The sequence below is a fragment of the Pyrus communis genome, chromosome 9, assembly GCF_041283825.1.
Source record: "Pyrus communis isolate YQ-2024b chromosome 9, ASM4128382v1, whole genome shotgun sequence".
In the NCBI taxonomy this organism is placed as follows: Eukaryota; Viridiplantae; Streptophyta; class Magnoliopsida; order Rosales; family Rosaceae; genus Pyrus; species Pyrus communis.
This window is the reverse complement of record NC_142573.1, coordinates 8,395,437-8,421,695: the sequence shown is the minus strand read 5'-3', so window position 1 is coordinate 8,421,695 and position 26,259 is coordinate 8,395,437. Positions and strand designations below refer to the sequence as shown.

Below are 26,259 nucleotides of genomic sequence, written 5' to 3'. Positions count from 1 at the left end.
ACATGACACGTACATAAAAGTAATTTACATACGCATGCGAAACAGTGAGTCTTTGCAATAAAGAATAACTCTCGACGGTCTATTCTTAATATTTTGGTACATACATATGTAGTATGGATGACGCATTGTTTATGAGCATTAAAAAAAAGGCATTGGATATAGATATAGAGAGAGATCCAGAGACAGAGGTGAGATGGAGCTTCGTGACGCCACTGCTAGAAAGATGCTCCACTAGTTACTAATTTAATCAGTCAACATTTAAAGGTGAGGACAATAATAGTAAATACAGATGCTGCGAAAATGATACAAGATCAAAAAAATAAATAAATATATATATATATATATAGAAGAAAGGAAGTGTTTACAAGAAAGAGCCAGAGCAGTGTACCCGCTCTCTCGTATTCTCGCACTCAAATTTGAATCTCTCTTTTCGTAAATTAAAATACTTCTGGTTGGTTAATTCTGGGTTTTAGAAAATGCAGACGACCCATGCCAAATTGGCAATGGTCCAAAAGGCTTTACGAAATGGGAATGTGAGTGAGAGACTGGAGTGAGCATTGAGTGAGTAGGTTCAGTACGTGGGTTTAAAAGGCTGCAAAAATGTTGTCTATAGAGCATGCGGAATGCCCCAAAATACACACACACACACACATATATATATACATATATATATATATATATATATATTTATTTTTTATTTTTTTTGTTCGAAAAGAGAACATTCATTAATTAAAAAAATAAGTACAAACAACAAAAGGCGAAAGCAAAAAGTGAACAACAACCCAAAATATTTAGAGAGACCCAACCAAGCTTATGCCTAGCATAAGAAACAAAGCAACAAAAGGAAACCCTAATCTCCAACACACGAGAGCAGCTTGCCGCACCCATGATACTTGCACAAAATCTCAAATCACACACGAACCATAAGATTAATTTTGAAACACCGAACCAAATCGAATGCTCGAGATTCAAAAAGTTGCCATCAAACACCTGCAAAGAGAACCAGAGAACCAAAAAAAAAAAAAAAAAAAGGGAGGGTCGGGGTGTGTAAAACACCCTTGCTACGATGCAAATCGATCCACGCTTCGCCCAAAATACATCTATATATGAAGAAGGATTTGGAAGCTGCTTTGGTCTACCTCACTAGATTTATTAAGTACAGGAATTCGGTGCTTGTGGAATCTAGCTACCACGGCTAGTTATATATACGAAGACCTACATATGTTTCGGTTAAAAAAAGTATGATTATGAGACAGGGGTTCAGCATCAGGGCAAAAGGATAGAGAAAACATAAGAAGACTTGAACAGAGACTTTAAGAAAAGACATGGAGTACTTGGAGCTAATGAAAAATTTAGCTCAAAATTGCTTGTCTTTCAAAGTAGAAGAAATGGTGTCACGTAGTGTTATTAATCCACTCATATTATGATACGTGTATTCATTTATTAATATTCTATTTTCTGTCAATTGTGTCGTCCACCCATGTTATCACACATGATTTAGTAAAAACACATGAAGAAGTGGCCGCCATAGTACAAAAATTCCTTTCATAACAAGCTTACGAAGCCAGCTGACAGTAAAACATATGAAATTTTCCCTCAAATTTGAGATGGAAAATGGGTTTTCGACCTTGAAACAGAGAAAGAATTACATGAAACGGGTTCATGTACAAGGCCGTGGGGAGGAGAGTCTTACACATTATCTTGTATTGGTGGTCATGGTGAACAAAAACCCGTCATATACAAGTCTTTCTCCATGAGATGGTGTACGTCTTAAAGAGGGATATACGAATAATATAGGCTTTATCTTCTTGGTCACTTTAAAGGATTTTGGGCCTACGTTTTATCCTGCTGTAGTCTTGAAGTGAGGAAAACCTTGGGCTAGGCCTAACTGTATATATTTCAGCAGCCTTCAGATGCTTGGATGCTGGAGGGAATGAGAAGTATAGATAGCTAAAACTGCATAGGGTGAGTCTTTCTTCATGGAAATCATCAGAGAGTTTCGAAACCGAGATGGTTTGCCTCTTTCCTTAATGACCAACATGAGACATCTAAGGCAATGCTTTTACTTTCTAAACGTTAATCAACACAAATATGGCAGATAACTATAGTTGCAGATTCCATGACATCTGCTGGTTTTGGGCTCCTATCATCATCAAACCTATGATCGAACAAACAAACTGACATTTATTTGTGCTACAAATCCTTCCCTAGCATAGGTTAGCAGTAGCACAAGCACACTAAACATTCTTCTCAAGCTCCGACATATCTGACTAGACAACATTCCGTAAACACATTCTGCCATAACTTTCTCATATTAGAATCCTCTTAGTTTGTTTTCAACCCTAATCCACTCAAAACCAATAGAAGTTTGCACATCTAGTACCGGAATCAATCCGCTAAGCAGCTGTAACTACACCATCTAAGCCTATTGCAACAATCAACCCAAAGAAGGATGCAAAAATCAGTAGAATGCAGGCAATTTAAACACGTGGTAATATGATAAAACAAACTTAAAAAACAAATCACATCGTGCGTCAAACAGCACAAACTTTAAACTTTCCCCAAGATTATAAAGGTCAGGACAAAATGCAGAAAAAGCTTACGAATCCTCGGGAGCTGGCTGGTTAACCCCAACCTTCTCCAACAACTTACTCAAACATGCAGGCGGACAAACTTGATATTTCACTTTTCCAGAAGGTGAGAGAAATACGTCAGCCAATTCAAGCTTCTCTGGTGTGAGACCTGTGCTGTCCATGGTTTTACTGAGCACCTTCAGCGCTAGCTCGACTCCCTCTTCCCTAGTCATATCATCCTTGTAATCCTGCTTAAGCATTGACTGCGCAGCTTGGTTGTTAGCCCCAATCACAGCAGCTTTCCAGCCAGCATAGTTTCCGCTCGGATCACTCATGTAAAGCTGGAAACCTTAATTCTTGTCCCAACCAGCGAACAAAAACGAAACACCAAATGGCCGGAGACCACCAAACTGCGTGTACCCCTGCTTGGTATCACAAAGAGTTTGAACAAGCTGCTCCACAGGCATCGGTTCCTGATATGCAAACTGTTGTATTTGGCTCATACATTTGTGAGTAATTATGAGTCGTGTTGACAACAATTGAAGACCATGTGAATGCTACAAGGAAATGGCAGCAACCGTGACTTTGTGTTTGCTTGCATGCAATTGTGCATGTTTTCTCTTCTATGCATCAAATGGCAAATGGAGAAAAAGTTGTACTCTATAGGCTAGGTATAGACTTTGGTGCATGCTAGGTAGGCTAGGTGATGATTATGTCATGTGAACTTAAGACTTTTTGGTCTTGGTTGTTGGCATGGTTGCTAGCGTATGCCCATAACTAGATGCAATATTTGTGCATTTAGTATGCTTGGAAAGTGGGAAGGTAAGCATCATAGAAGCATCCAAGGGGGAGAGCATCCGGCTCTCCCATGGGAGGAAGGGTTGAACATGGGTTGAGAGAAAATCAAGAGAGCTAGAGTGAAAAGTATTATAGTGAAATAACTCTTGGGTAGAGTGAGGCTCTTGGGAAAACTTTGTGAGTAGATGTACAAGGGATTTGAGATTGGGTTATGTCGATTTAACTCATGTGTAACTTGTACTGTTATTCTCATAGTGAAGAGCAATATCTCTTTAGAGACGTAGGCAGGTTTTTGCCGAATCTCGTAAATTTCTTGGTGTCTTTATTTCTTGTATTTTATTATGTTCAACTGTGGGTCTGTATCTTGGTGAGGTAATCTAAATTTTATTTCCGCACTAACGGACCGAGGCGTAGCGTTGAGCTTGGACCCGAGCGGTGTTTATCAGAATGTTGGCATCGGACATTATGCCAGCCACAGCACAAGCGACATGGTTATCTATCTTGTACATTTTCTCAGTGGAAGTTGAGGATTGGAGGAGTTTGGATGTGACTTTCTTCTCACCAACCAAGACAACCCCGTCTTTCGACAGTATACCGATTGCGGTACCCGCATTCCCAATGGCCTCCATTGCGTACTCAACTTGGTAGAGACGGCCCTCAGGGGAAAAGATTGTTGTCCGGCTATCATATCTCCAAGACATCTTTGATTACAACTGGGAAGCAAATATCGAAATTTATAGCAAGAACACCCGAAAATCGGATTCAAAAAGGAAGAACAAGGGAAACCCAGAAATCAAAATATGAATACAATTTGGGCAAGGTCTTCTTCTTCAATGTAACATACGAAATTACTAAATAGCATCCATTGGGCAGCATACATATTTGAAATACTAAGAACATCAGAACCCAGATAAAAAAAATTACAACAATAATATCACCGAACAGATAAATGGATTAACAAACATTAAAATGCACGATAATCAGAGGTACCAACTAGCGAATTACAATGAAGTTGTCGACATTTGAGAGTATGAAAATTTCTCAGAAACTAATTGAAAAGACGATTGTTGGCGAATGCGGATCTTACCCAGAATCGCTCACGCTCCGTTCGTGCAGATGGTCAAAGAAATTTTATGTCTTTGCTGCCTATTCGGCTCAGCTCCCTCTTTCTTCTTCAGTTGTTCGTCGTCTTCTTCCTCAAGAAATAACCAAAGGTTTCACTTTGTCTGCTCTGGAGTAAGGGCTTTCGTGAAAATTTGTGCAAAACGATGGGGATAAATATGGGCCTGTTTGACGTGGGTAGCCCAAGTGTTGGTTCGTATGCAACCCATAATATTCAAGCATGATTTTGAAATTTTGATAAAAACATGAGAAGATATAGTAGGGATTGTGTTTTTTTTTTTTTTTTTTTAATACAAATTATTATTATGAAGGTGAGTGGAAAAGTTTGAAACTATTACAATAATTTAGAGGTAAAAGGTGTTTTGAACTTAAGATGTAGAAACTTAACATCTTATCTATTAAGATATTGGATCACGTATACGTACATACATACATATATGTCTTAACTAATATAAGAGTCAAACAAAATTTCAACGAGGGGATTTATATGTTATGGGGTTCAACGACAGCTAATACCCCACATTGACTCCACTATATAAAAAGATTATTTGAGACTGTAGGAGTAACATTAAGTGCTTTTTGTAGAACGAGGATTCTTTCCAAATTCTTTTTGTTCTTATATATGGTTATCGTATATCGTATAGTTAAAAAGTTATTTTAATTTTTTTATTTAAAATTAAATATAAACAGTACCTGATAAAAACCGATCACATATTATACGATGAACAAACACAATATGAAAATTTTTACAATCCTCATAAAGAAGATCCGTAGATGATCCTCGTTCCTTTCGGTAGAGAGTTTGGTATTGCATGGCAGCATATGAGACAAACATTGCTCATGAGAAGTAATTGTATTGGAACTTGAAATGTTTTAGTAACACTATTGAAAGTTAGGTGAGGTCATATCATTTTTTTTATGAAAAATTTAACGAAAAGTTTTAAGTACTGTTTATTTTAACGAAAAATTATATTTTTACATTAAAAAATTAATCATGGTATTATTCATTTTACATTTTATTTTATTTTTATCATTGAAATTTAAAGTTTTTAAACTTTTTTTATTAGTTTTTTTTTTTAATTTTTTTTAATTCTTTTTCCCTCTCTAAATTGTCGATATCGTGGTCGATCTCGATCATATGATCGCTAACATGTTTTTTTCGGATAAATTGATCAAATAATTGAAACATCGAAAAACATGGTGAAATTTGAATTAAAACATTTTGCAAAAGAATATTATTCCGATTCCCCTTTGGATTTGGTGCATGTGATTCAGCCAGACCTAAGAAAGTTATTGACATATGTGTTGCATGCATGCATCGATCATGCATGTGGCACTTGACGTTGATAGTTTATTCCTACTGTATCTTTATATACGAATGCAGTCAAAAAGTAACTCAATGCAGTACACAATCACGTGCACCTACAAACACACACTTTACATAGCGACAGACAAGGGAGAGCTAGGAACCTATATTGCTATGTCAATAGTGTTTTGATATAATAATATAATGCTATGTGTGCAAGTTTTTATCATATTAATAAACCGAAACACTACGGCGAGAAAACCAGATTAACAGTGAATTAATCAAGTTCTTTAAGCTCAAGTTATAACATTCCAAAATAGAAACGTCTACAGTTCACCAAATTAACATGACTTAATTAATTACCACAGTGTTTCGATCGACCTGATACACTCTTCAAATAAACAAAACAAAACAAAACCAAACTACAGATATTCATCCTTAAGAAGCAGTTTTTACTTCCAAGCATTGACATGCTATATTATTAGCTAGGTGGCGCCACATATTGCTGAACGAAGACATGATTAACAACCACTAACTGTGATTTAGGAATATGACATGATGATCATCTATGCAGGACACTGGAAACCAGAGGGAGGTGTCTTCCCACAATCAATGAGCACCTGAAGAGCAATGGGGATGATGAGGTTGATATTGAGAAGCTTAGCCTTGATCGTGGTGCAAAGGCAAATAGCAGCGTCCAAGTCCACCAGTCCCTGAAGCACCGGACAACATGCATCTTTGGCACTGCTCCCAATTCCAATGTGGATAAGTCCACCCAGCACATCTACACAAGCTCCCAACTTTAAGGTGTCGATGGGGCACGTGTCCTTCGGTGGCGACTTTGGGGGTGGTACTACCTTTGGCGGTGGAGGAGGGCATGGTGTTTCAGTGGGTGGAGGAGGCTTCACTGGGACAACTGGGGTTGGCGTTGGTGTTGATGGTGGGCTTGGCACTACAACAGGTGGTGAAGGTGGAGGCAGTACAACTGGGGGCTTGGGGGTATATGGTGGAGGCAGTACAACTGGGGGCTTCGGGGTAGATGGTGGAGGCAGTACAACTGGGGGCTTCGGGGTATATGGTGGAGGCATGACAACTGGGGGCTTCGGGGTATATGGTGGAGGAAGGACAACTGGGGGCTTCGGGGTATATGGTGGAGGCATGACAACTGGGGGCTTCGGGGTATATGGTGGAGGCATGACAACTGGGGGCTTTGGGGTATATGGTGGAGGAAGGACAACTGGGGGCTTCGGGGTATATGGTGGAGGCATTACAACTGGGGGCTTCGGGGTATATGGTGGAGGCAGTACAACTGGTGGTTTGGGATGGGGAGGTGGTTTGACAACAGGAGGTTTGGGATAGGGAGGTGGTTTGACAACAGGAGGTTTGGGATAGTGAGGTGGTTTGACAACAGGAGGTTTGGGATGGGGAACAGGAGGTTTGGGATGGGGAGGTGGTTTGACAACAGGAGGTTTGGGATAGTGAGGTGGTTTGACAACAGGAGGTTTGGGATGGGGAGGTGGTTTGACAACAGGAGGTTTTGGATAGGGAGGTGGTTTGACAACAGGAGGTTTGGGATGGGGAGGTGGTTTGGCAACCGGGGGTTTCGGATAAGGAGGTGGTTTTACAATGGGTGGTTTAACATGAGGGGGTTTGGTTGGTACATGAGGAGGAGGCTTTGCATGTGGTGGCTTTGAGGGCGGTTTGGGAACATGGGGAGGAGGCTTTGCATGAGGTGGTTTGACATATGGCGGTGGCTTCTTTGGTGGTTTAGGGTGGGAGGGTGGCGTTACATGGGGAGGGAATTTGGGTGGCAAGTGAGGAACTGGAGGGTATGTTGGTGGTGGGCAATAGGAGTTAGCAAGAGAAGTGAGCAAACTACCCAAGTTGAGAATGAGGACTAAGAGCAATGCCAGAGCGTAATTGATCTCCATGTTCAATGCTACACTCCACAACCCCAAAGAGAGCTGGGTACAAAACTAGATATTGAAACCCAATACCAAGCAATTGCCTTTATAGAGAGTTTAACGCGCTTAGTGTGTGTGCTTGACAGTGTGTATGAGAGAGACAGAGAGAGAGACAGAGACAGAGATACTCCTGCTCCTTTCTTTGTGGTACCAAGTGCATATATAAAATTATTAATTTGTGTATAATTAATTTGCCAAATTGTCATGACTCATTGACTTGAGGGTCTTTCCAAAACCAAGTTGAAGATCACATTCGCCTGGAGTCACTTCCTTACCTTACATTCAGATTTCAAGATATATGCAAGTAGGGTGTTATAATTTGAAATCAGTGGTCATGATCTTTAGCCAAATATAGGTATGTGTGGAGGAGAGATTTGTAAGCACCAATAAATTTAGGTTAAATTAGTTAAAACTCCATTGTAAAATATTAGATGAATGAATTTGAAATGATAAATAGAATGAATTGAGAGGATGTGCATATTGATTACTCGAAACGAACCAATTCTAAATCATTTGCTTACGTTTTTGTACAGAAACGCATTTCTAAATATCATACTTCCTTACTACAAATTCAACATTGTATAAAAAAAAAAAAAAAAAAAAATTAAGTACTTGCAAATTGCTAATCCAATCATAATGTTAAAGGACAAAGGTAAGGATCAATAACCCGGATTTTGATACAGGCAAAGTTTTAACATGTAGTGTGCTTTTCAACCCGTGATTGGGGTTCATGCTGCCAAAACTAAACATGTGATGCTTTCACTAACAAATTTTCTTGTATAAAAAAAACAATGGGGACAAAAGAGGCCCTAGACTTTTTCAACTTAAAGGGCATGCTTTTTTTTCTTTTTCTTTTTATTGGAGGGTTTTGTTTTCCTTTTTTTCTTTTTGGGTTTTGTTTTCCACCTCTTTCTTAGTTCAAGTTTAGGGTTTTTATTTGTTTTTATTTTTTAACCTCACCCCACCCTACCCCCACCAGGTTACGAACCTAGGACCTATTTCTACCCCACCCCTCACCCACACCCTCACCACCAGGCTTAGGCATTCTTATCTTATGAATAGACAGTAGCAATTGCATTTGGGTGTCGGCTGCACCTTATTATACATCTTCTCAATTAAATTATAAGGAACTTTAACGAAAAATTCTCGGTATTGTTTATTTTAACGAAAAATTACATTCTTACACTAAAAAAATCAATCTTGGTATTATTCACTTTATCCTTTATTTTGTCCTTATCATTAAAACTTAAAGTTTACAAGTCATTTTCATTAATTTTCTTTAAATTATATTATCGGAATTCGGATGTAGGAACTTCCTTTTAATTTACACAGCTGCTATAACCCTAGCTGCATGCAATTGCATTTCAATGTAGGGTAATGCTATCCGTGCGTTCATTTTTACTTCTTACACAATTTCTTAATTTTCAGCTGTCGGATTGAATGAATAAAACAAGATCAACGATAAAAAATTAACAATGATATGTAAAAGATAAAAATTGGTGCATTTTTTTAACAAACTAAAAATAAGGATAAGGATTGTTTGCCCTCCCACTTCCGGTGCCCTCTCGTGTCCTCATGTTTGTGTGGTCACGGTTAAGCCACGTCAACATTTTATATTACTATTCATTTTTGTCTTATTATTTCTATAAAAAAACAATATAAAATGTTGACGTGGCTTAACTGTGACCACACAAAACAGGAAAGCACGAGAGGGCACCGGAAGTGGGAGGGCATACAATCCTTGTCCTAAAAATAATGCTTCACATGCAGCTACAAAAAAGAAACCTCCATTGAAAAGTCACTAGGGTTGTACTTGGGGCCATGTATTGGGGTTTGTATTATTCTGTAATGTGCAAAGTCATATTTGCCAAAGAATTGTGTAAATATGGAGGAAATAATAATGAGCATGTATTGCCGTCGTCTTCCTATTGCAAACAAGTCTGTGTATTGGCGTTTAATGATGAATGTCCAACCCGTCGGTCACTACTCCAAGCCATTTACTTAAGGTGTCCAAAAAAGGTAAGCAGCTGGCCTAGTTTTGGTGCAAGTTGCAGTATAATGCCACTAAGTGCTGGTGGTTTATCTTTGTCAACCTAAACATTGAAGCTTCTGTTGTACTTATCAGTACATAAAATTCTATGATGGTTTTTTTTTGTTAAAATTCAAAGTTTTGAAGTCATTTGCATTAATTCAATTCAATCCGAAATTTTTTACTTATTTAATTATCAAGATAAAATTTTATTGTTTTTTATATAACAAAGTATTTGTTAATTTTTTTTTAATCAAATCAGTAAGTGAGAGGTCTTAGGTTCGACTCTCACCAAAAGTAAATTTGAACCACATTATTGCTTAGCTCATTGTAAAGCAAAGCTCACCCCTTCCCTTTAGTGTAAATAATATCATTTGTTAAAAAAAAAAAAAAAAAAGGTCTTAAATATTTCTGATTTGGCTAATATTTTGCAAGGATGATCTATGAGATGCAACTTCAAAAATAGATAGTTCGGATCGTTAAAATTCGATGTGGTGTGGACCTCACACCTAATCCCTATTTTTATAAAAGAATAAAATAAAAATTCTTTCCCTTAAAGGCTTCTAAGGACTAAATAATTGTAAGGACTGGATATAAAAGCACTACTCGAGATGCTCCTAACTCTATGTATATGTTACAGCTCAATAAAAGAAAAATATTACATGTTTAAGCAAGTTCCAATTGAGAGAGTCCAAATAACATTTCTCTTTAAAATTAGTTATTAATTACATCATTTCATTTGCTTTCACTTGATAATGTTCATTAATTAACAAACCCTTCAAAGAATGAAGGCATCGAATGCAAGTAATTGGGCAGCTGTTCGCTCCCTTCCAACCAAATATATAATTATATGAGATCATTCTCCACACGAGTTGGTACTTATTGATAGAATAAAAACTCATCCTTCTTGCTAATCCTGCTAAATGAAAGAACTATACAAGGGCTTGCAGTTTCTGGACAATCTGGAAATCTCAAAGGGAATATATTCCGTGCAATAGAGTTTTCTTTATCTTCTTCATGAATCATCCCTTGTAGAAGAATTTGCATCCAACAAAACCTGCTGTGTCACAATCATGCAAGGATTAATTTGTTAATTAGCATGCTGTGTGTTAGTGTTCTTGAATCAGCATGCGGTGCAATATCCTAGTAGATAGCATCTTAGATTTCTAGATATGCGTTTCGGATTCAAAACTCTCTTTACCCTAAAATGTTGTAAAAGTTTCGAACTCTTCCCCTTGCGTTATTAACAATAAATTCAAAATAAATGTCTAGATCAAAGCCCTGCGAAATATCAAGTACAATATGCCAAATATATATAAGGACAATTCGTATTGAAAATTATATCTTGATTGGGAGCAATTTGGACTTTTTCTTTTGTCGAAGGAACAATTTGGACTTACTTGGATCAACTTTGACAAGCATGGCAGTCCCTCCAAAATCACAAGTGCCTCCAGCCTCCTTGGTCTTCTGCCAGTAACTGTTGAAGGCGTACGAAGCATGCGACAACAATGTGTCGGGCTTGTAGCAGGACCCACTGGGCTGGATTGACTTGCAGTCCGCCCCCGACCCACATGCATAGTCTAGGGCTTCTTGGACTATCGGGTCCGGCACCGCCGGGTTGGCCACGCACCACGCTGCAGACTGTGGTGGCTTTTTGTGCGGAGGAGATGGTGGCCCGGACGGCGGAGGGGAAGCTATAGGGGGCAGAGAGATTGGTTGGGTTGGGATGGATTTGGGTGGGATAGGAGAATTTTTGGGCGGGATTGGGATTGTGGTTGGTGGGTATGGGCTAGGCCCATTTTGTGGTGGGTTTGGGATGGGTGAGGAAGTGGGCCCAGATGAAGGAGGATTTGCAAGAGGTGGGGTTGAAGGAATGGGTGGGAGTACAGAGTATGGATCTGGAAGGGGGAGATTTCCTGGTGCTCGTGAATCCAACGGTGGTGATGAGGAGGGAGAGGGAGAGCTGGCATCGGACGGTGTAAATTCAATATTTGGGGAAGGCAATGGAAATTGTAAGTCCAAGTGATATATTGCTTTCAGCTTGTTCTTCTCTAATTCATGGATTGAATTGCTTTTGTGTAGTTTAAAGAATTGGGCAAAACTTCTTGCATCTGCACCAAAACAAACCATAGAATTAGTTGTAAAAGTTGTCCAAGCAATGTAAGTTGTATGTAGGAAGAAAGAACTTGCATGCAACTAGTACATTACACTAATGGTAACTCGTCAATTACGCACTCCAATGTGCAAAGTTAAATGATAGGCTTGGAATATTGTCATAGTGACATATTGCCACAATGACGGTATTACAAGTCAATAACACACTTCAATGTGAGAAGTGAAAACACATTGTGGCGAGTGATAGGCTCGAGACACCGCCATTGAGACATTCCAGACGTAAGTAAGTTTCTCTCGCTCATGAAGAGGGCTAAATTAATGACTTTGGACACAAAGAGAAGCACTTACTTACCACATAGAATGGAGAAAGTTGTGATTGAAATGGAGATGTAGAAAATTGGTATGATGCTCAATCTCATGCAATACATTGTGAGCTCCAAAACACTAAAAAAACCAGTCTGAAATGTTTTGCTTAACTGAGTCATCTTCCAAGAAAACATTTGGGAGATATATGTAGGGAGGACATAAAGTAAAGCTAATTAAAGAAGATTCCTCTTCACTACTTTGTAGTCTAAGATTTTTTGTTGCTTCCTTTGAATATATTCTTGCTTGGCAGTGGAGAAAATATGAACATTGCAGACTTTTCTGAACTGTATTTTGCTTGCTTTCCACTCAAAAGCGACGCACACTTCTATTCTCTCTCACTCTCTATATTAGATTCTGCATTTCTCCGGAAGTTACGAGTCCTTCGATAAGTAGTTTTCGAACTTTTAATCTTGTCTCTATAGCTCATCTCTTACTATCCCAAGATGTTTAGCATCTCTTCTTTTGCATCATGATGGAACACCTTAAAAATCTTTTCTCGTATACTTGTCTTCTGTTCAGTGAGTTTAACAATATTATGAAACGTATATATTTGATGGAACGCCTTAAAACTCTTGGTTTGTGCTCATCATTGAACCTGATACCTAGGAGTTTTTGTTTGCCAATGTAACCACGAAGGCACGGAGGCTGAAAGGCCACAATCACACACCATACTGGAATTGGGAACAAAAGAACTGCATAAAACTTTCACTCGTCGTTAAGGATAAGATGCCATCTTATTTTTTGGCATGTCTTACTCTCTGTATATTTCATTGCAGACACATAGTAGGTACTGACTTTCAGTTCTAGCTAAGAACAACTAGAAGGTCTAAGAATTATCGAGACACAAAATTTAAGTTCCGCATAAAACTCCTTTACTTGATTTTGCAGAAGAGAGAAATTATACTCTTCACCAATCACGCTTGGTTGACTATAAGTCCAGAGCTCTCATTCCTGTTGATAACTTTTCAATTGAAGATTCTATGTCAACCTGTTATAATTTGGCTGTTCTGTTACCATTCGGCAACAAGATTTTGCTACTCGTGACCTAACTCTTCCTCCTTAGGGGAATTTGGGAAGAAGTTACTTACCCAGTATGTTCAAATTATGTTTTAGAGTTCAAATTTAAACACAGCATCTAAACTTGCAGAATAAGTTATATGACCGTTGCCAACAACCCCTTGCCAGCTATGGCAAGTGAGGCTTGAACTGTTCTAGAGTTTAAAAAGAAAATCTAGTCATGTTCATTATTCGGAATGTCAATTATGTTTTTGCTCGAAATGTTATAAAATTATGATGCCGTTGGCAACGGTCTCTTGCCATCTATAGCATATCTAGAATTGGTAGATTTCTTGCATTTAGAAGGCAATTGACTGTATTCAACGGTCTCTTTCCATAGCACGATTTTTACCTTTCTTTTAGTCTATGACCTGAAATGGCATGATGACCTGTTTTGGACGAGGTGGTTAGGTAAACTCATATTATAAATTTGGGTCCAAGTGTTCGAGTTAGTAGCCATTGTGTGTTTGTTGCTAAGCTGTAGCCTCATTCAGTACAAAAACAAATATGGCTGCAAGACCTCTCCTAGATATGCTAAATGCTAATTGGATAGTGCCTGTCCAGCACATTTCATGGACTCCGCCCCCCAATAATGCATGGAAGATCAGCTTTGCTGGTCACCATGAGCCGGAATCAAGGACTGGTTCTTTTGCTTGCATTGTGAGAGATCACAATGCTGTATTCAAATCTGCCATTGCTGGACCTTCAGGCAAGGTCAGGGACGGTTTGGCAACGCATTTGATTGCTTTCTCCCGGGCAATTGAGTTTGCCATGACAGAAGGCATTGATTACCTACAGATCGAAGGTAATCATCCATTTCTGTTTCAGATGATAACAGGTGAGACCAAGATACCTGACTCCGAGACCAGAGGACTTGTTTTTCGTTGCATTCATGACTTGCAGAAGTTTAGGAGTGTGACTTTCTGCTCGGTCACTAGGGATGACAATTCTGCTGCTAACTTGCTTGCCAGGATTGCTGCGGAGTGCAAGCGAGTCGAGTTTTGGGCTGACATCCCTCCTAAGGAAGTAGCTGAAAGCCTAGTACTGGATGTCATCGGCCGTTGGGTGCTTCCTTAAACTTTGAGGGAGCCATCATCTTTTCTTCCAATGTAGTTTGATTGTATTTCAAACTTAGGTCAAATAAGGAAGAAAGATTAAGGTTAGATACATTGAGGTTTAACTCGTGGTTGTACTAATCGTGTAATAACCAAGTTAAACTTGTCTTAGTTTACTACAGTGGAAATTTTGACAATAGTCAAAAATTAATTATGATTAATAGTGGAGTTTTTATTACCTATGAGTTACATGCTTGTCTATATCTGTTTTGCTAGCGATTGTGGCACTTCTCTTGAATACACATGAAGAGGCTAAAAGAGATGTGTTAAAATCACTCGCGTTATTTGTTCTCATACTTGACACGGTTGATATGACATTATGTGGACTCTTTTTAGGCTTTTTAGCAAAAATTGTATCTGAGATTGACATAATTCTTCAATTCGGTCTAGGACAATAAAAATCGATAAAAATGGTTTATGAGTTTGTCCACCATAAATTATTCTGAGACCACTTCTATCAATTTTCATTGTCAGGGACTAAATAGTGAGGAGTTATGTCAATCATAGGGACCGTTTTGACTAAAAAGCACTACTTTTTTTTTTTTTTTTTTTTTTAATAAACGATATTATCTACACTATGGGGGAGGGGAGGGGAGAGGAATTAGGCTAAGCCTTACAATGGGCTATTAATAATGTAGTTCAAATTCTCATTTGGCGAAAATCGAACATATGACCTCTCACTTACAAGTGAAGAGAAATACCATTAGACTACAGTATTAAGTGGCAAAAACCCTCCTTTTATATACTTGAACTTCTCCGACCACTCAACATATGTATTCTTCTACTTTTGTGTAGGGGAAATCAACAAGACATGGAGGAGACTTATTTTGGTGTAGTACTCTTTTTCTCTTCTTACACCCCTCTTTTGTTTATGCTTTTAATTTATTTTGATTTATTCAACCCAATGTTGAAAAAATGAGAATGTGGAAATTACTTCTTTTATTTTGGAGGTTCATGATTGTACTGTTAGAGAAATTTTAATCGGTACTAGAAATACAAGTCACGTTGTGTACCATTTAATGTGTTATAACAAGAATTATAATTTGAGTTAAATATTAATACTACGTGATCCATGTTTTATGTACGCAGAAAAATTACTCAGTAATCTTGATTTCCATGAGCTAATTGAAATGTAAAATCTCAAGTACAAAAAAAAACTTGTTTTGGGCTTGAAATAGAAGCAGGGCTAAATCTAACATATCAGATGTTTGGGCCTAGATCCGACATATCAGAATGTTTTTTGGTCAGACATCACATTGTTTCGGCCGTTGGACATTTTAAAAGCAAACACTAAAACCCACGGCAACGGTAACTTTCTTGTCCCGTCTTGTCCTCCTTCTCCTTAGTCTGCTCCAAAACCAAACTTCCCAACACAAAAGATCTTAGCTTTTGCGACCAAAAAACACCAAAGTTGTTAGCTTTTCACTTCGTTAATGGAAGTAGAAGAAGAAACATATTATCTCACTTCACTCAGACAACAAGAAGAAGAAGAAGAGAGAGAGAGTTTTTCGGGTTTGAGCTGCATATGCAAAGTGGTGGAGTATTTGCAGCCAGTGATGTCAAACGAGCTGCTCTGCAAGTTCCCGGACAACTCCGCATTTGATTTCGACTACTCGCAGAGCTCGATATGGTCCCCGTTGGTCCCCCGGGCTTACGCTCCCGTGGATTTGGACCTGGATTTGGATTTGGATTTCGCGACGCCGCGTAAGCTCAATTTTGAGATGGGGTTGGAAGTGAAGAATCAGAACAGCCTTGTCGAAGCCGGTTCCGGCATTAAGAAGAAGAAGATCCCCACAACCACAACTTGTTTCAATCTGAATCGGAGTGCTCTGAAGAACAAGCTGATAAAGAGGAAGAAAAGCAAGATGGTTTTGGCCTCTGATTTCTCTCCGACTCCTGTTAACGTTAACTGTAACCCCATAGCCTCGAAGGTACTGCCTTTTTTTTGTAATCTGTGTTCTTAGATTTTTAATTCGTTTTTAATTTTTTTTTTAATGTTTGATTGAGATTCTGAGATTTACCCATTGGAAATTTAATCAATCTGGTAACTGAAAATTTTTGGTTGATCTGGTTTTTGATTTCTAAGATATGAAGTTGTGTAATTGGTGTTCAGGTGTGGAATAAGGTGCTGAAAGCTGCCTCTAAGCATTTCAAGAAAAAGAAGAAAGATCCAATGGATCATGTGAGGTTCTCCAATTATTTGAGATCGGATGGAAATATATAAAGGATTAAATTTAATTCCTCATTTGTAATTTTTTATTGTTTCATTTAATTTGTTAAATTCGTTTAATTGTCTTTGTAATCTGGATGATGAATAAAAGCAACATTACTTTGTAGAAGAAATATGTTCTCTTTGTCCTTAAAATTCCATTTTCCTACGTTCCTCCAATATAGGTATTTACCGGGGTAGTGATTTGCGCACTTGCGTTGTTCATTCGGCATTTATTGTGTTTCTACCTCTCGATGTATTCCACATGCTAGAAAAAAGAAATGAAGGAGTGCACAAAGAAAACAAAGTGCGAAAATCACTTATAGTTAAGTCCGTTTATTAATGCATGGTTTCTTAAGCAAACCATGCATTAATAAACATTGCACTAGAATTGTTATTGAGCACACAAAATCAGTTGCTTTTACTTGAGCTTTTTCTTAGAAAAAGAGAGACAACTGGTGGCAAACCACGATCATCCACCTAATCCAGGCTTGTAAAGGCTATTGAGAATTTCACCTTACCCATGACCACATTCAAGCAACTAAGATCAGTCGCAGATGTGCAAATGAACAAAGCCTAGTTATTTATATTTGTAGTTCCCCAAAATAAAAGCAATTATATTGTGCCGTGAGCATATGTGCGACTAATCCCAACATTCCTCCTTTTTGTCAAGGCTTGCCAACATAACCTCAATCAAATGTCGAAACGAAGTAGAGGAAGATCCACCATCTCCAACAGCCTTCCTGCACACTTCACTCATCTCCTCAACCCTCTTCCTCACCGCACCATCACCGTCCATCACACACCTCACAGCCTTCTCAATCTCATCCGCCACCACGAAATGATTACCACCGTCCCTTCTGTAGTCCAATCTCAGCTCCACGGCCAATCCCAAATCCCTCACCATCTGAAAGGCATTAATCTGCTGCTCTGCAGACAGAGGCCAAGTCACAACAGGGACACCATGCCACATGCTCTCTAATATGGAGTTCCACCCACAGTGCGAAACAAACCCTCCAATCGCTTTGTGGGCCAGGACCTCCACTTGTGGGGCCCAGCCACACAAAATACCAACATCTTTGGTCCTCTCCAAGAACCCTCGAGGCAAAAACTTCTCATGATTTGCGTACTCACCTGCCATTACATTTTCTAAGCTTAGAAATGTTACAAAATTTACACTTGAAGGGGATAAGACCAAATTCACTAACAAGTTGAAAAATAATGATTAAATTATCTACGAGAGTAAGAGCCGTAATGTTTGACAAGTTGCTACCCACTTAAATAGAAAATATTAAAATTTTATTTTAGATTTTATTTTTCAATAAATTGTAAGAGACTTGTTAAATACCTAAATGAACACTTATTATATGATTGTTCCTCATTTTTTGCAATTTAAATCCAATACAATTATGTATTTTCTTAAAGTATAAACATTTATTTATATATTACATAATAAATTCGATTAAAATAAAAAAAAAAAGACCTAGGCCCGCGCCTAAATGCGGAGGCCCTAAGCCGCTAACACATTTTAAAACCTCATTTTACATTATGTATGTTTCTTAATTTTATTTTGATTCAAATATTAATTCAAAAATTAAAAAAAATATATATATATATATAACATAAAAGATGTGCTAAAATCATTTTCCAAAAATAAATTGTCTCACCTGGCATTACAAACTGGCCCGCAGGTGGGGTTTTCCGTACGGACCACAAGAATTTCATACCACTCTTTTCTAATCCAACTGCAATCTCTCTCAGTTGGGCCTCATCAAAACTTCCAAAGCTCCCAAAGCAGAGGAACACCACTGATTTTGGAGGCTGATCATCAAGCCACGTCATGATCTTTCCAAATTTGGCCCGATCAGACGGCTGCACATGATGCTCACCAATCAAGGGTCCCACCGTGTAAACAGGAGGGATCTCGGTCTCACAATCCAAAAGTGAGCCAACCGCATGGGACTCCAGCTCAAAAATTGTGTTGACCACTATAACCTTGGTTTCCTTGAACCTCCTAGCATGGTTTGCAAAGCAACTGTACCCGGTGTCTATGTAAGCAAACGAAGGAAGCACATTTGCAGGAACTGGGTTGACATAACTCGGCACAACAGACTCAGGGTCTGATGGTTTGAAAACTGTGCCGAGTCGGTCATACCGGCCCGGAAGGTGGAGGAGAAGCCCTAGAAAACCAGCCCCGGAAGTGAAAAACAGATAAGATGGAACCTTGAACTCATTGGCTACGTCAATCATGGTGGTGCAGAACATATCAATAACCAAACCAGAAACGGAGGAGTTCGGCAGAACATGGTCAGCTATGGCGTCTCTGACGTGGCACTTGTAGTTCTCTATGTAAACTGTGACGTATTTCTCCACAGATTGTTGAAGAATTTCGAATGGGCGGTTCACACTGGGAAGGTCTATGATTTTTATGTGGGCGTGGGAGGCTGCAAGTGATCGAGCAGTGCTAGGGTTTGAGTCCAAAGTAGTGGAGGATTCATATGGTGGTTTCATGACAAGGATTGTAACAGAGAATTTATCACAACAGTCGAGTAATCGTTTCGAAAACTCTATGGTTGATACAAGATGACCAACCGCCGGTGTCGGAACAAACACCAGCTCTGATCTGTTCATTGTGCGTATGATCAGTTGATATGGTACAAATAATTTTTAATCGCGTCTTGATACCAATTTTGGTAGGAGTGGTGTGTGGATGAAGGACGAGGAAACGTCTTACTTTTTATGTCGCGTCTTGATATAAATTTTGGTAGAGTTGTGTGTGGATGAAGGATGAGGGAACGTCTTAAATTTTATGTGGTATAGACAATTTATGAAGAGAAACAAAAATGTTAATTTTTTTTTAGCACATCGATATTTTACACTAAAGGAAGTGAGGGTTCAACAAAACTACACAATGTGCAACCTAATTTGGTATATATCGAATTCGTCATTCATGAGATTCGAACCTAAGATTTCTCACTTCTAAGTGAAAAAAATACTATTAGACTGTAGTATTTTGAAATCGAAATTGAAGAAAGTCAATTTCATTCACATAAGTACCAAGAACCAGAAGTTACATGGAATGGAAAAGCGAGGAAAATTCTACATCGGATGCTAATTGGCTCGATTAATGAAACTTCCAATATGGTGGCCAGGTCACTTCAGGTTAGCCAGCATGTAAACGTACAATATGATGGCCAGTCCACTTCAGGTTGGTCAGCATGTTGTTTATGGCTCTACTGGAACATTGCAAATGGGCATAAATTCAAGGTAAATCTTTCTTGCTCATATCGATAGTGAGGGCTGGTTTGGTATTGCTGTGTTTTGAAAAAAAACTGCTTCTGCTGTGCTGTGAGAATAAGCAGTTGTGAAATAAAGCAGCAGAGTGTTTGGTAAACCTTTTTATAAAAGTGCTTTTGAAAAAAAAAAAACAGTATTATAGTATTTGATAAACTTTTATGTAAAACAGATGGGGAAAAAACTGGTTTTTCAAAGCTGGGTTTTGCAACTTTGTGTTTTTGGCTTTTTTTCACCCAAAATTGTGAAAAAAAAAATCTAAAGCTGAATGTTTACTAAACATAAAAGAGCTCCCAACTTTTTTTTGATAGTCACTTTTTTCAGAATCATCTCAGTACCAAACTAGGTTTAAGCACAACTTATATAAGCCATGAAACTAGATCCAATGGCTGTACACAGGCTACGGCATAGAAGCAAATTAAGGGTCCAAGAACAAAAATGTAATTAATTTGACAGACATGCTCTTGAAGTTTAATCTTTTTCATTAAATAAAGTTATTAGAAGACTTTTAGTTAAATTTCAAAATTTTGAAGCCTTCGTTAGTAGCTTTTCTATAAAAGGGAGATATGTGTAAGTTTTTATGCATATATTTTTAATTTAATGACACAAAACGTCACATGACAATATACCGGTACCATGTAAATTGTTCTAATATAGATGGCATATCATCTCTCCATTTGCTACCACACTTCATACATCAAGCACTACAAGTCTACAACTACAAGTCGTTTCACTTTATTTTCGATTGGACCATATGATCATGAGATTACACTTGGACTAGGAGGAGTTGGCAAGGCAATGGTCCATACGCCGGCCACCACAAAGGATGTGATTTGATATACCATAACACCCATATATTTTGAAATTTTTACTGGTTCAAATGTTATTAGAATAAGAGATCCAAGATTAAATTATCTACTAAATCATTAAATTATCTACTAAATTTGACAAATTTGCTTTAATCATGTTTGTCTTTTCTTCTTTTCGACGTTATGCATTTAAATACTAATGAATACTTATGGCTTCTTATGTCATGTTGCTTTTTTTCTTCGGGTTGATACAAAATATAATACATGTTATGCCTAACAATGCGTGTATAATTTAATGACTAATGAGAAGCTAAAAGAATTACGTTGAAAAGTTATTGTATGGTCCCACAATATTACATGTTTAATACAGCTATAGTTGATTATTAATTAAGGCAATGGACAACAATAACAAAGCATTGACAATGTCAAAAATAAATGACCAGAAATATTCTTACGGATGACGTCTAGTTTTTCTTAGTAGCACTTGATTCACTAGCATGTCTAAGTTTTTGGATGAAGAACCATGTGGACCAGTAGCTTCTTCTGCAAGCTTCTTCCACACCATGACCTTATTTTTCATCTTCTTACCCTTCTCCCCATCCATTAACTCTCTGACAAGCCTCTCTACTTCATCCCTCTTCACATCATTACTAATTTCCATGCCAATGCCCCATTCATTGCAACTATAGCGGCAGTCCATCTGCTGGTCGCCGAAGAATGGCCAACAGAGCATAGGCACTCCTGCAGTGAGGCTCTCAAGGGTTGAATTCCAACCACTGTGTGTTAAAAATCCTGCCACTGAAGGGTGGTTAAGGACTTGCTCTTGTGGGCACCAACTCGCAATGAGACTTCTTTCTTTTGTTTCATCCACAAACTCCAGCGGCAAAAGTGCTGATTGGCCAATAACTAAATCAGGTCTAATTACCCAAAAGAAGGGCACCTTGCTCTTTGCAAGTCCCCAGCCAAACTCGACAAGATGTTCAGGTGTCATAACTGTTATACTGCCAAAATTCACATACACAACTGAATTTGGCGCCTTAGTGTTTAGCCAGTCAAGGCATTCTGTTTCTTCTTTCCATAGACTGTATCCAATATTCAAGGGCTGATCTGGCATTTGATTGAGATGTAATTGAAGAGGGCCAATTGGATAAACAAGTGGAAGCATAGATGAGAGAGCTTCCAAAACATCTGGCTCTAAGGTATCAAAAGTATGAAGAACAACTGCAGAAGCTTCATGAACTCTATCAGTTATCTCCATCATGAAGTTAAACATGATATCGTCGGGATCTGAAGTCCGAAGAAAGGTTGGGAGCTCCCTTAAACGGATATCTTTCATTCCTGGAATCCAATTGCATGTTTAGAAACAAGGAATTAAGAGCGAGCCATAAATTAATTAAAGCTTCTGTAGTTGTATATATAATATATTTTACCTTTGAGTGGTGCCAGGCCTTTTTCCATCAAAGCACGAGATTGTATAACTCCCATGAAGCTGCATGCCGCAATAGTGTAGAACAGCACTATGGGGACTTCAATCTCTTCAGCGGCTGTGATTGTGAACGGGGACATCAAACCATCTGAAACTATGCAAGTTACTGGAGGATTAATGGATGTTGAAATGGCATCACTGTTGAGATTCATTAGTAGTTCACGAAAGGGAGCCAATAATTTTTGTTTTCTGATTGAATCACAAAGCAATGGGACATCTTGGGTGGCATCTTCATCTGAATCTGGAAGGCCGTCTGGGATGGCTGCAAACTGGAAATCAGGTGAGCCATCAAGGGAATTGGGGCCCAGAGATTTTAGAAAGCGCTTGTGGTTGTACTCAGTGTTGACATAGGTAATATGAAAACCTCTATGGTGGAGGAGCTTTGCAAATTTAAGCATTGCCTTGATATGGCTTTGAGCTGGAGCCGGAATGCAAACAGCATGAGGCTTAGTAGCTACTGCTGTGGGATCCATTTGAGGTTTTGTGTTTGCATGGCATTGCTTGCACAAATGCAGACTGTTTATAGTGCTCCTGAGCTACTTTTCTGCTCAGCTACCTTTCTACGTCTTGTGATTGACTGAAGTATAGGAGGTCAAAAAAAGAAGCGTAGCTGTTAGGCACATTGAACCTAGGAGATGAAGAAGCAAAAGTTGAAATACGGCCCTTTCCCTCCCTGTACGTTATTTCTTGCTTGTCAAGTTGAATCTGATTGATCATTATAATTAATATAAATTAAGGAAAGTTTTTTAGGATTTGTAGGTTACTCATGAAAATAGTTGTCTCTTTTAATCTTTTTTTTTTTTTTTTTTTGGGGATGTTGAATTATAAGTTGTGAGCTGATAGGATAAGTTTTATGATTTAATTGGTGTATCCACTTGTGCTTAGAATGCCAAGTGTAAAGTTTTGTTTTGTAAAGGCCATGAGAGCCATGTGATGTGTGGCTGTGATCTAAGCTAGGAGTGAGAATGAATCCAACAGTCCCTAATAGTTATATTCCTCATCACATGACTTGTGTGTGAGAGGTGTGTGAAAATATCAGAAATTAAGAGAGCACCTCTGTATCTTATAGAGAGTGAGAAGAAACCATTTTCCAATTTTATCATCTTCTTCGAATCCATTTAACAAGAGAATAATCAGAGCTTAATTCAATCTAACATGGCCTCAGAGCCAGGTTGCGATTAGAACTGGGCGTGCACTATGTTACGTTTTTGGGTTCACACAAGTTTGCGAGGGCCGGATCTGGGAATGCTCAAGTGAGAACTCCGAATTTCTCCAGTGAGAACTACGAGTTCGGGAGAATCAAAATGGTCACTATTTTCAAGTCACATGGAATATGGAATCTGGTGGAGAAAGGGATTACGACTCCCGATTCGAAGAAAAAGGCAAAGACTGATGAAGATACTGACGCTAATGGTGATGATGATGAGAAAATGGCTGCAATCTTCATGAAAGATGCAAAAGCCCTCGACATCATTCAAAGCGCAGTCTCCGATCAGATCTTCCTTCGAATCTCAAATGCAGACTCAGCAAAGGTGGCATGGGATATGTTATATGATGAATATCATGGTGGGGATCAGGTAAGGTCTGTGAAACTACAAAATCTTAGACGAGAATTTGAATACACTAGAATGCATTATGATGAATCCTTGTCTGGGTATCTTACTCGTTTAAATGATCTAATTAATCAAATGAAGATGTTTGGTGAAACTCTTCCAAATGAGAGATTAGTTCAGAAGGTGTTAATTAGTTTCACTAAGATGTATGATCCTATATGCTTAGTGATAGAAAACACCAAATGTCTGGAATCTGTTGAGCTGCAAGAGGTACTAGCTATATTAAAGAGTCAAGAACAGAGGTTTGATTTGCATTCCTCTGATGCAACTGAGAGAGCATTTTCTTCTCTTACTGTTAATTCAAAAGGACAGAATCGAGGGTATGCTCAGTCTAGTACGTTTAAGCCACATAAAATTTATAATCAGAAAGGTAAGAAGTGGGATTCAAAACCCAAGTTTCAACAAAAGCCAATTCTTAATGCTGCACAGAATGGTATTTCTCCTCAAATCATGGATCAAGAGGGTACAAAACCTCAGTGCAAGGTGTGCACTAAATTTCATTATGGTGAATGTAGGCACAAGGGGAAATCTAAGTGTTATAACTATGATAGATTTGGACACTGGGCCAAAGAATGTATTATTGGAAAAGCTGTTCAGAAAGCAAACTATGCAAATCAAAGGGAAGTGACTGGAAACTTATTTTATGCAAATTGTGTTGTTGCTGAATCAAAGGTTAATGGGGAATAGTATATTGACAGTGGCTGCAACAACCATATGACAGGGAATGTTGATCTTCTTGTTGATGTGAGGACTAATGTTGTAAGGAAAGTTCAAATGCCAACAGGAGTGTTAGTGAATGTGGCAGGAATGAGATCCCTGGCAATTGAAACTAACAAAGGGAGGAAATACATCAGAGAAGTCATGTACTTACCTAGTTTAAAGGAAAATCTACCACGTGTGGGACAAATGGATGAGCACGGATGCTATCTTGTGTTTGGTGGAAGTATGTGTACTATTTTTGATGGCCTTTTTCTGGAATGTCAAATTATCAATGTGAAAATGAAAGGAAACAGATGTTATCCTTTATCTTTAAGGGCTGAAAATCAACTTGTGTTGAAGACTAGTTTTGCTCTTTGTACTTGGACTTGGCACAGAACATTAGGCCACTTAAACTTTGGTGGAATCAAGAAATTGCAGGATAAAGGCATGGTTCATGGTCTACCATATCTAGAAGAGTATGATAGAGTCTGTGAAGGCTGTCAATATGGTAAACAATATAGAGAAAGTTTTCCTAGTGGTCAAGCACAAAGAGCAAGTGCTCCACTCGAATTGGTTCATGTTGATCTATGTAGGCCAATGAGAAATGAATCCACTGGAGGAAACAAGTACTTTATGTTGCTTGTGGATAATGCAACAAGAATGATTTGGGTATACTTTCTTAGATATAAATCTGATGCTTTCTCTTGTTTCAAGAAATTTAAAGCAATGACTAAGTTGCAAACTGGTTTAAAAGTGAAATGTTTGAGGAGTGACAGAGAATGAGAGTTCTTATCTTCTGAATTCAATCAACTCTGTGATACAGAAGGCATTCAAAGGCAACTCTCTCTTGCATACACTCCACAACAAAATGGAATGGTGGAAAGGAAAAATATAACAATGATTGAAATGGCAAAATCTATGCGACATGATAAAGGGATGCCTTACTATATGTGGGCAGAAGCTGTACATACTGCAGTTTATATTCTGAATCGATGTCCTACCAAGTCTTTTGACAACATAACCCCCTTTGAAGATTACAGTAGAAGGAAACTGGGTATTGCTCATTTGAAGGTATTTGGCTCCGTTTGTTATGTTCACACTCCATCTGAGCTAAGACACAAACTTGAAGCTAAGAGTCTAAAGGGAGTTTTTGTTGGTTATACAAAGTGTGAGAAAGGATACATAATTTTTGATCCCCTCTCTAAACGGTTAATATTGTCGAGATATGTTGTGTTTGATGAAGAGTCAAGTTGGGATTGGCAAGAAAGCACAGAGAAACATGTGACTATGCCCAATTATGAGTGACAGTCTTTTGAGATACCAAGAAGTGAGTTCACTGAAGATGAGACTTAAGTTTCAAACAACCTGCCACCTGATAGTTTAAAAGAAACTCCAAGTGGTACGGATGATACTCAGATCACTCCACAAGTCCAATCAAGTGAGCCTTCTAGCAAAACATGTGAAGATGTGAGAGGCTCCCAAGTTTTTTATCATACTCCATTGAGATGGAGAAATTTGGATGATGTACTTGCTTAATGCAACTTATGCATTATGGAACCTGAGAAGTATGAAGATGCTGCTGATGATGAGTCTTGGATGAAAGCCATGAAGAATGAACTTTCCATGATTAAAAAAAATGCAACCTGGGAACTGGTAGACTGTCCATCAAACAAGCTTGTAATTGGAGTTAAATGGGTGTTTAAGA

At 38.3% G+C, this 26,259-nt stretch overlaps 6 protein-coding genes and 1 pseudogene across 9 annotated transcripts; 2 read left to right on the top strand and 5 right to left on the bottom strand.

Annotated features, from left to right (window-relative positions):
- Positions 1–2,280: 2,280 nt before the first annotated feature.
- Positions 2,281–4,694, bottom strand: LOC137738738 (proteasome subunit alpha type-4-like; annotated as a pseudogene). The gene is made up of 3 exons (XR_015966265.1): positions 4,459–4,694; positions 3,776–4,084; positions 2,281–3,058 (listed from the first exon to the last, which is right to left on the bottom strand). The product of XR_015966265.1 is annotated as a proteasome subunit alpha type-4-like (transcript).
- Positions 4,695–6,085: 1,391 nt separating this feature from the next.
- LOC137739054 (uncharacterized) lies at positions 6,086–7,920 on the bottom strand. Of its 3 annotated transcripts, none has more exons than XM_088699819.1 (2): positions 7,235–7,795; positions 6,086–7,198 (listed from the first exon to the last, which is right to left on the bottom strand). In XM_088699819.1, exons 1-2 carry the CDS (start codon positions 7,728–7,730, stop codon positions 6,366–6,368), a joined length of 1,329 nt encoding a protein of 442 aa, XP_088555945.1. In that variant the 5' UTR covers positions 7,731–7,795; the 3' UTR covers positions 6,086–6,365. The 3 variants fall into 3 exon arrangements, with proteins under 3 accessions (XP_088555945.1, XP_088555946.1, XP_068334631.2); XM_088699820.1 differs by having other exon boundaries at positions 6,086–7,180; XM_068478530.2 differs by having other exon boundaries at positions 6,086–7,920.
- A 2,553-nt stretch (positions 7,921–10,473) lies between these two features.
- LOC137738768 (uncharacterized) lies at positions 10,474–12,407 on the bottom strand. Its single transcript, XM_068478241.2, has 3 exons — positions 12,260–12,407; positions 11,193–11,903; positions 10,474–10,849 (listed from the first exon to the last, which is right to left on the bottom strand). Exons 1-3 carry the CDS (start codon positions 12,405–12,407, stop codon positions 10,815–10,817), a joined length of 894 nt encoding a protein of 297 aa, XP_068334342.2. The 3' UTR covers positions 10,474–10,814.
- Positions 12,408–13,836: 1,429 nt separating this feature from the next.
- Positions 13,837–14,406, top strand: LOC137740483 (uncharacterized). The gene has a single exon (XM_068480341.2). It carries the CDS (start codon positions 13,837–13,839, stop codon positions 14,404–14,406), a length of 570 nt encoding a protein of 189 aa, XP_068336442.2.
- A 1,345-nt stretch (positions 14,407–15,751) lies between these two features.
- On the top strand, positions 15,752–16,787 carry LOC137738795 (uncharacterized). Its single transcript, XM_068478270.2, has 2 exons — positions 15,752–16,375; positions 16,558–16,787. Exons 1-2 carry the CDS (start codon positions 15,878–15,880, stop codon positions 16,666–16,668), a joined length of 609 nt encoding a protein of 202 aa, XP_068334371.2. The 5' UTR covers positions 15,752–15,877; the 3' UTR covers positions 16,669–16,787.
- A 216-nt stretch (positions 16,788–17,003) lies between these two features.
- On the bottom strand, positions 17,004–19,393 carry LOC137741125 (UDP-glycosyltransferase 71K3-like). Its single transcript, XM_068480926.2, has 2 exons — positions 18,321–19,393; positions 17,004–17,787 (listed from the first exon to the last, which is right to left on the bottom strand). Exons 1-2 carry the CDS (start codon positions 19,282–19,284, stop codon positions 17,297–17,299), a joined length of 1,455 nt encoding a protein of 484 aa, XP_068337027.2. The 5' UTR covers positions 19,285–19,393; the 3' UTR covers positions 17,004–17,296.
- Positions 19,394–21,064: 1,671 nt separating this feature from the next.
- Positions 21,065–22,766, bottom strand: LOC137740482 (7-deoxyloganetin glucosyltransferase). Its single transcript, XM_088700574.1, has 2 exons — positions 22,187–22,766; positions 21,065–22,094 (listed from the first exon to the last, which is right to left on the bottom strand). Exons 1-2 carry the CDS (start codon positions 22,713–22,715, stop codon positions 21,208–21,210), a joined length of 1,416 nt encoding a protein of 471 aa, XP_088556700.1. The 5' UTR covers positions 22,716–22,766; the 3' UTR covers positions 21,065–21,207.
- Positions 22,767–26,259: the final 3,493 nt, after the last annotated feature.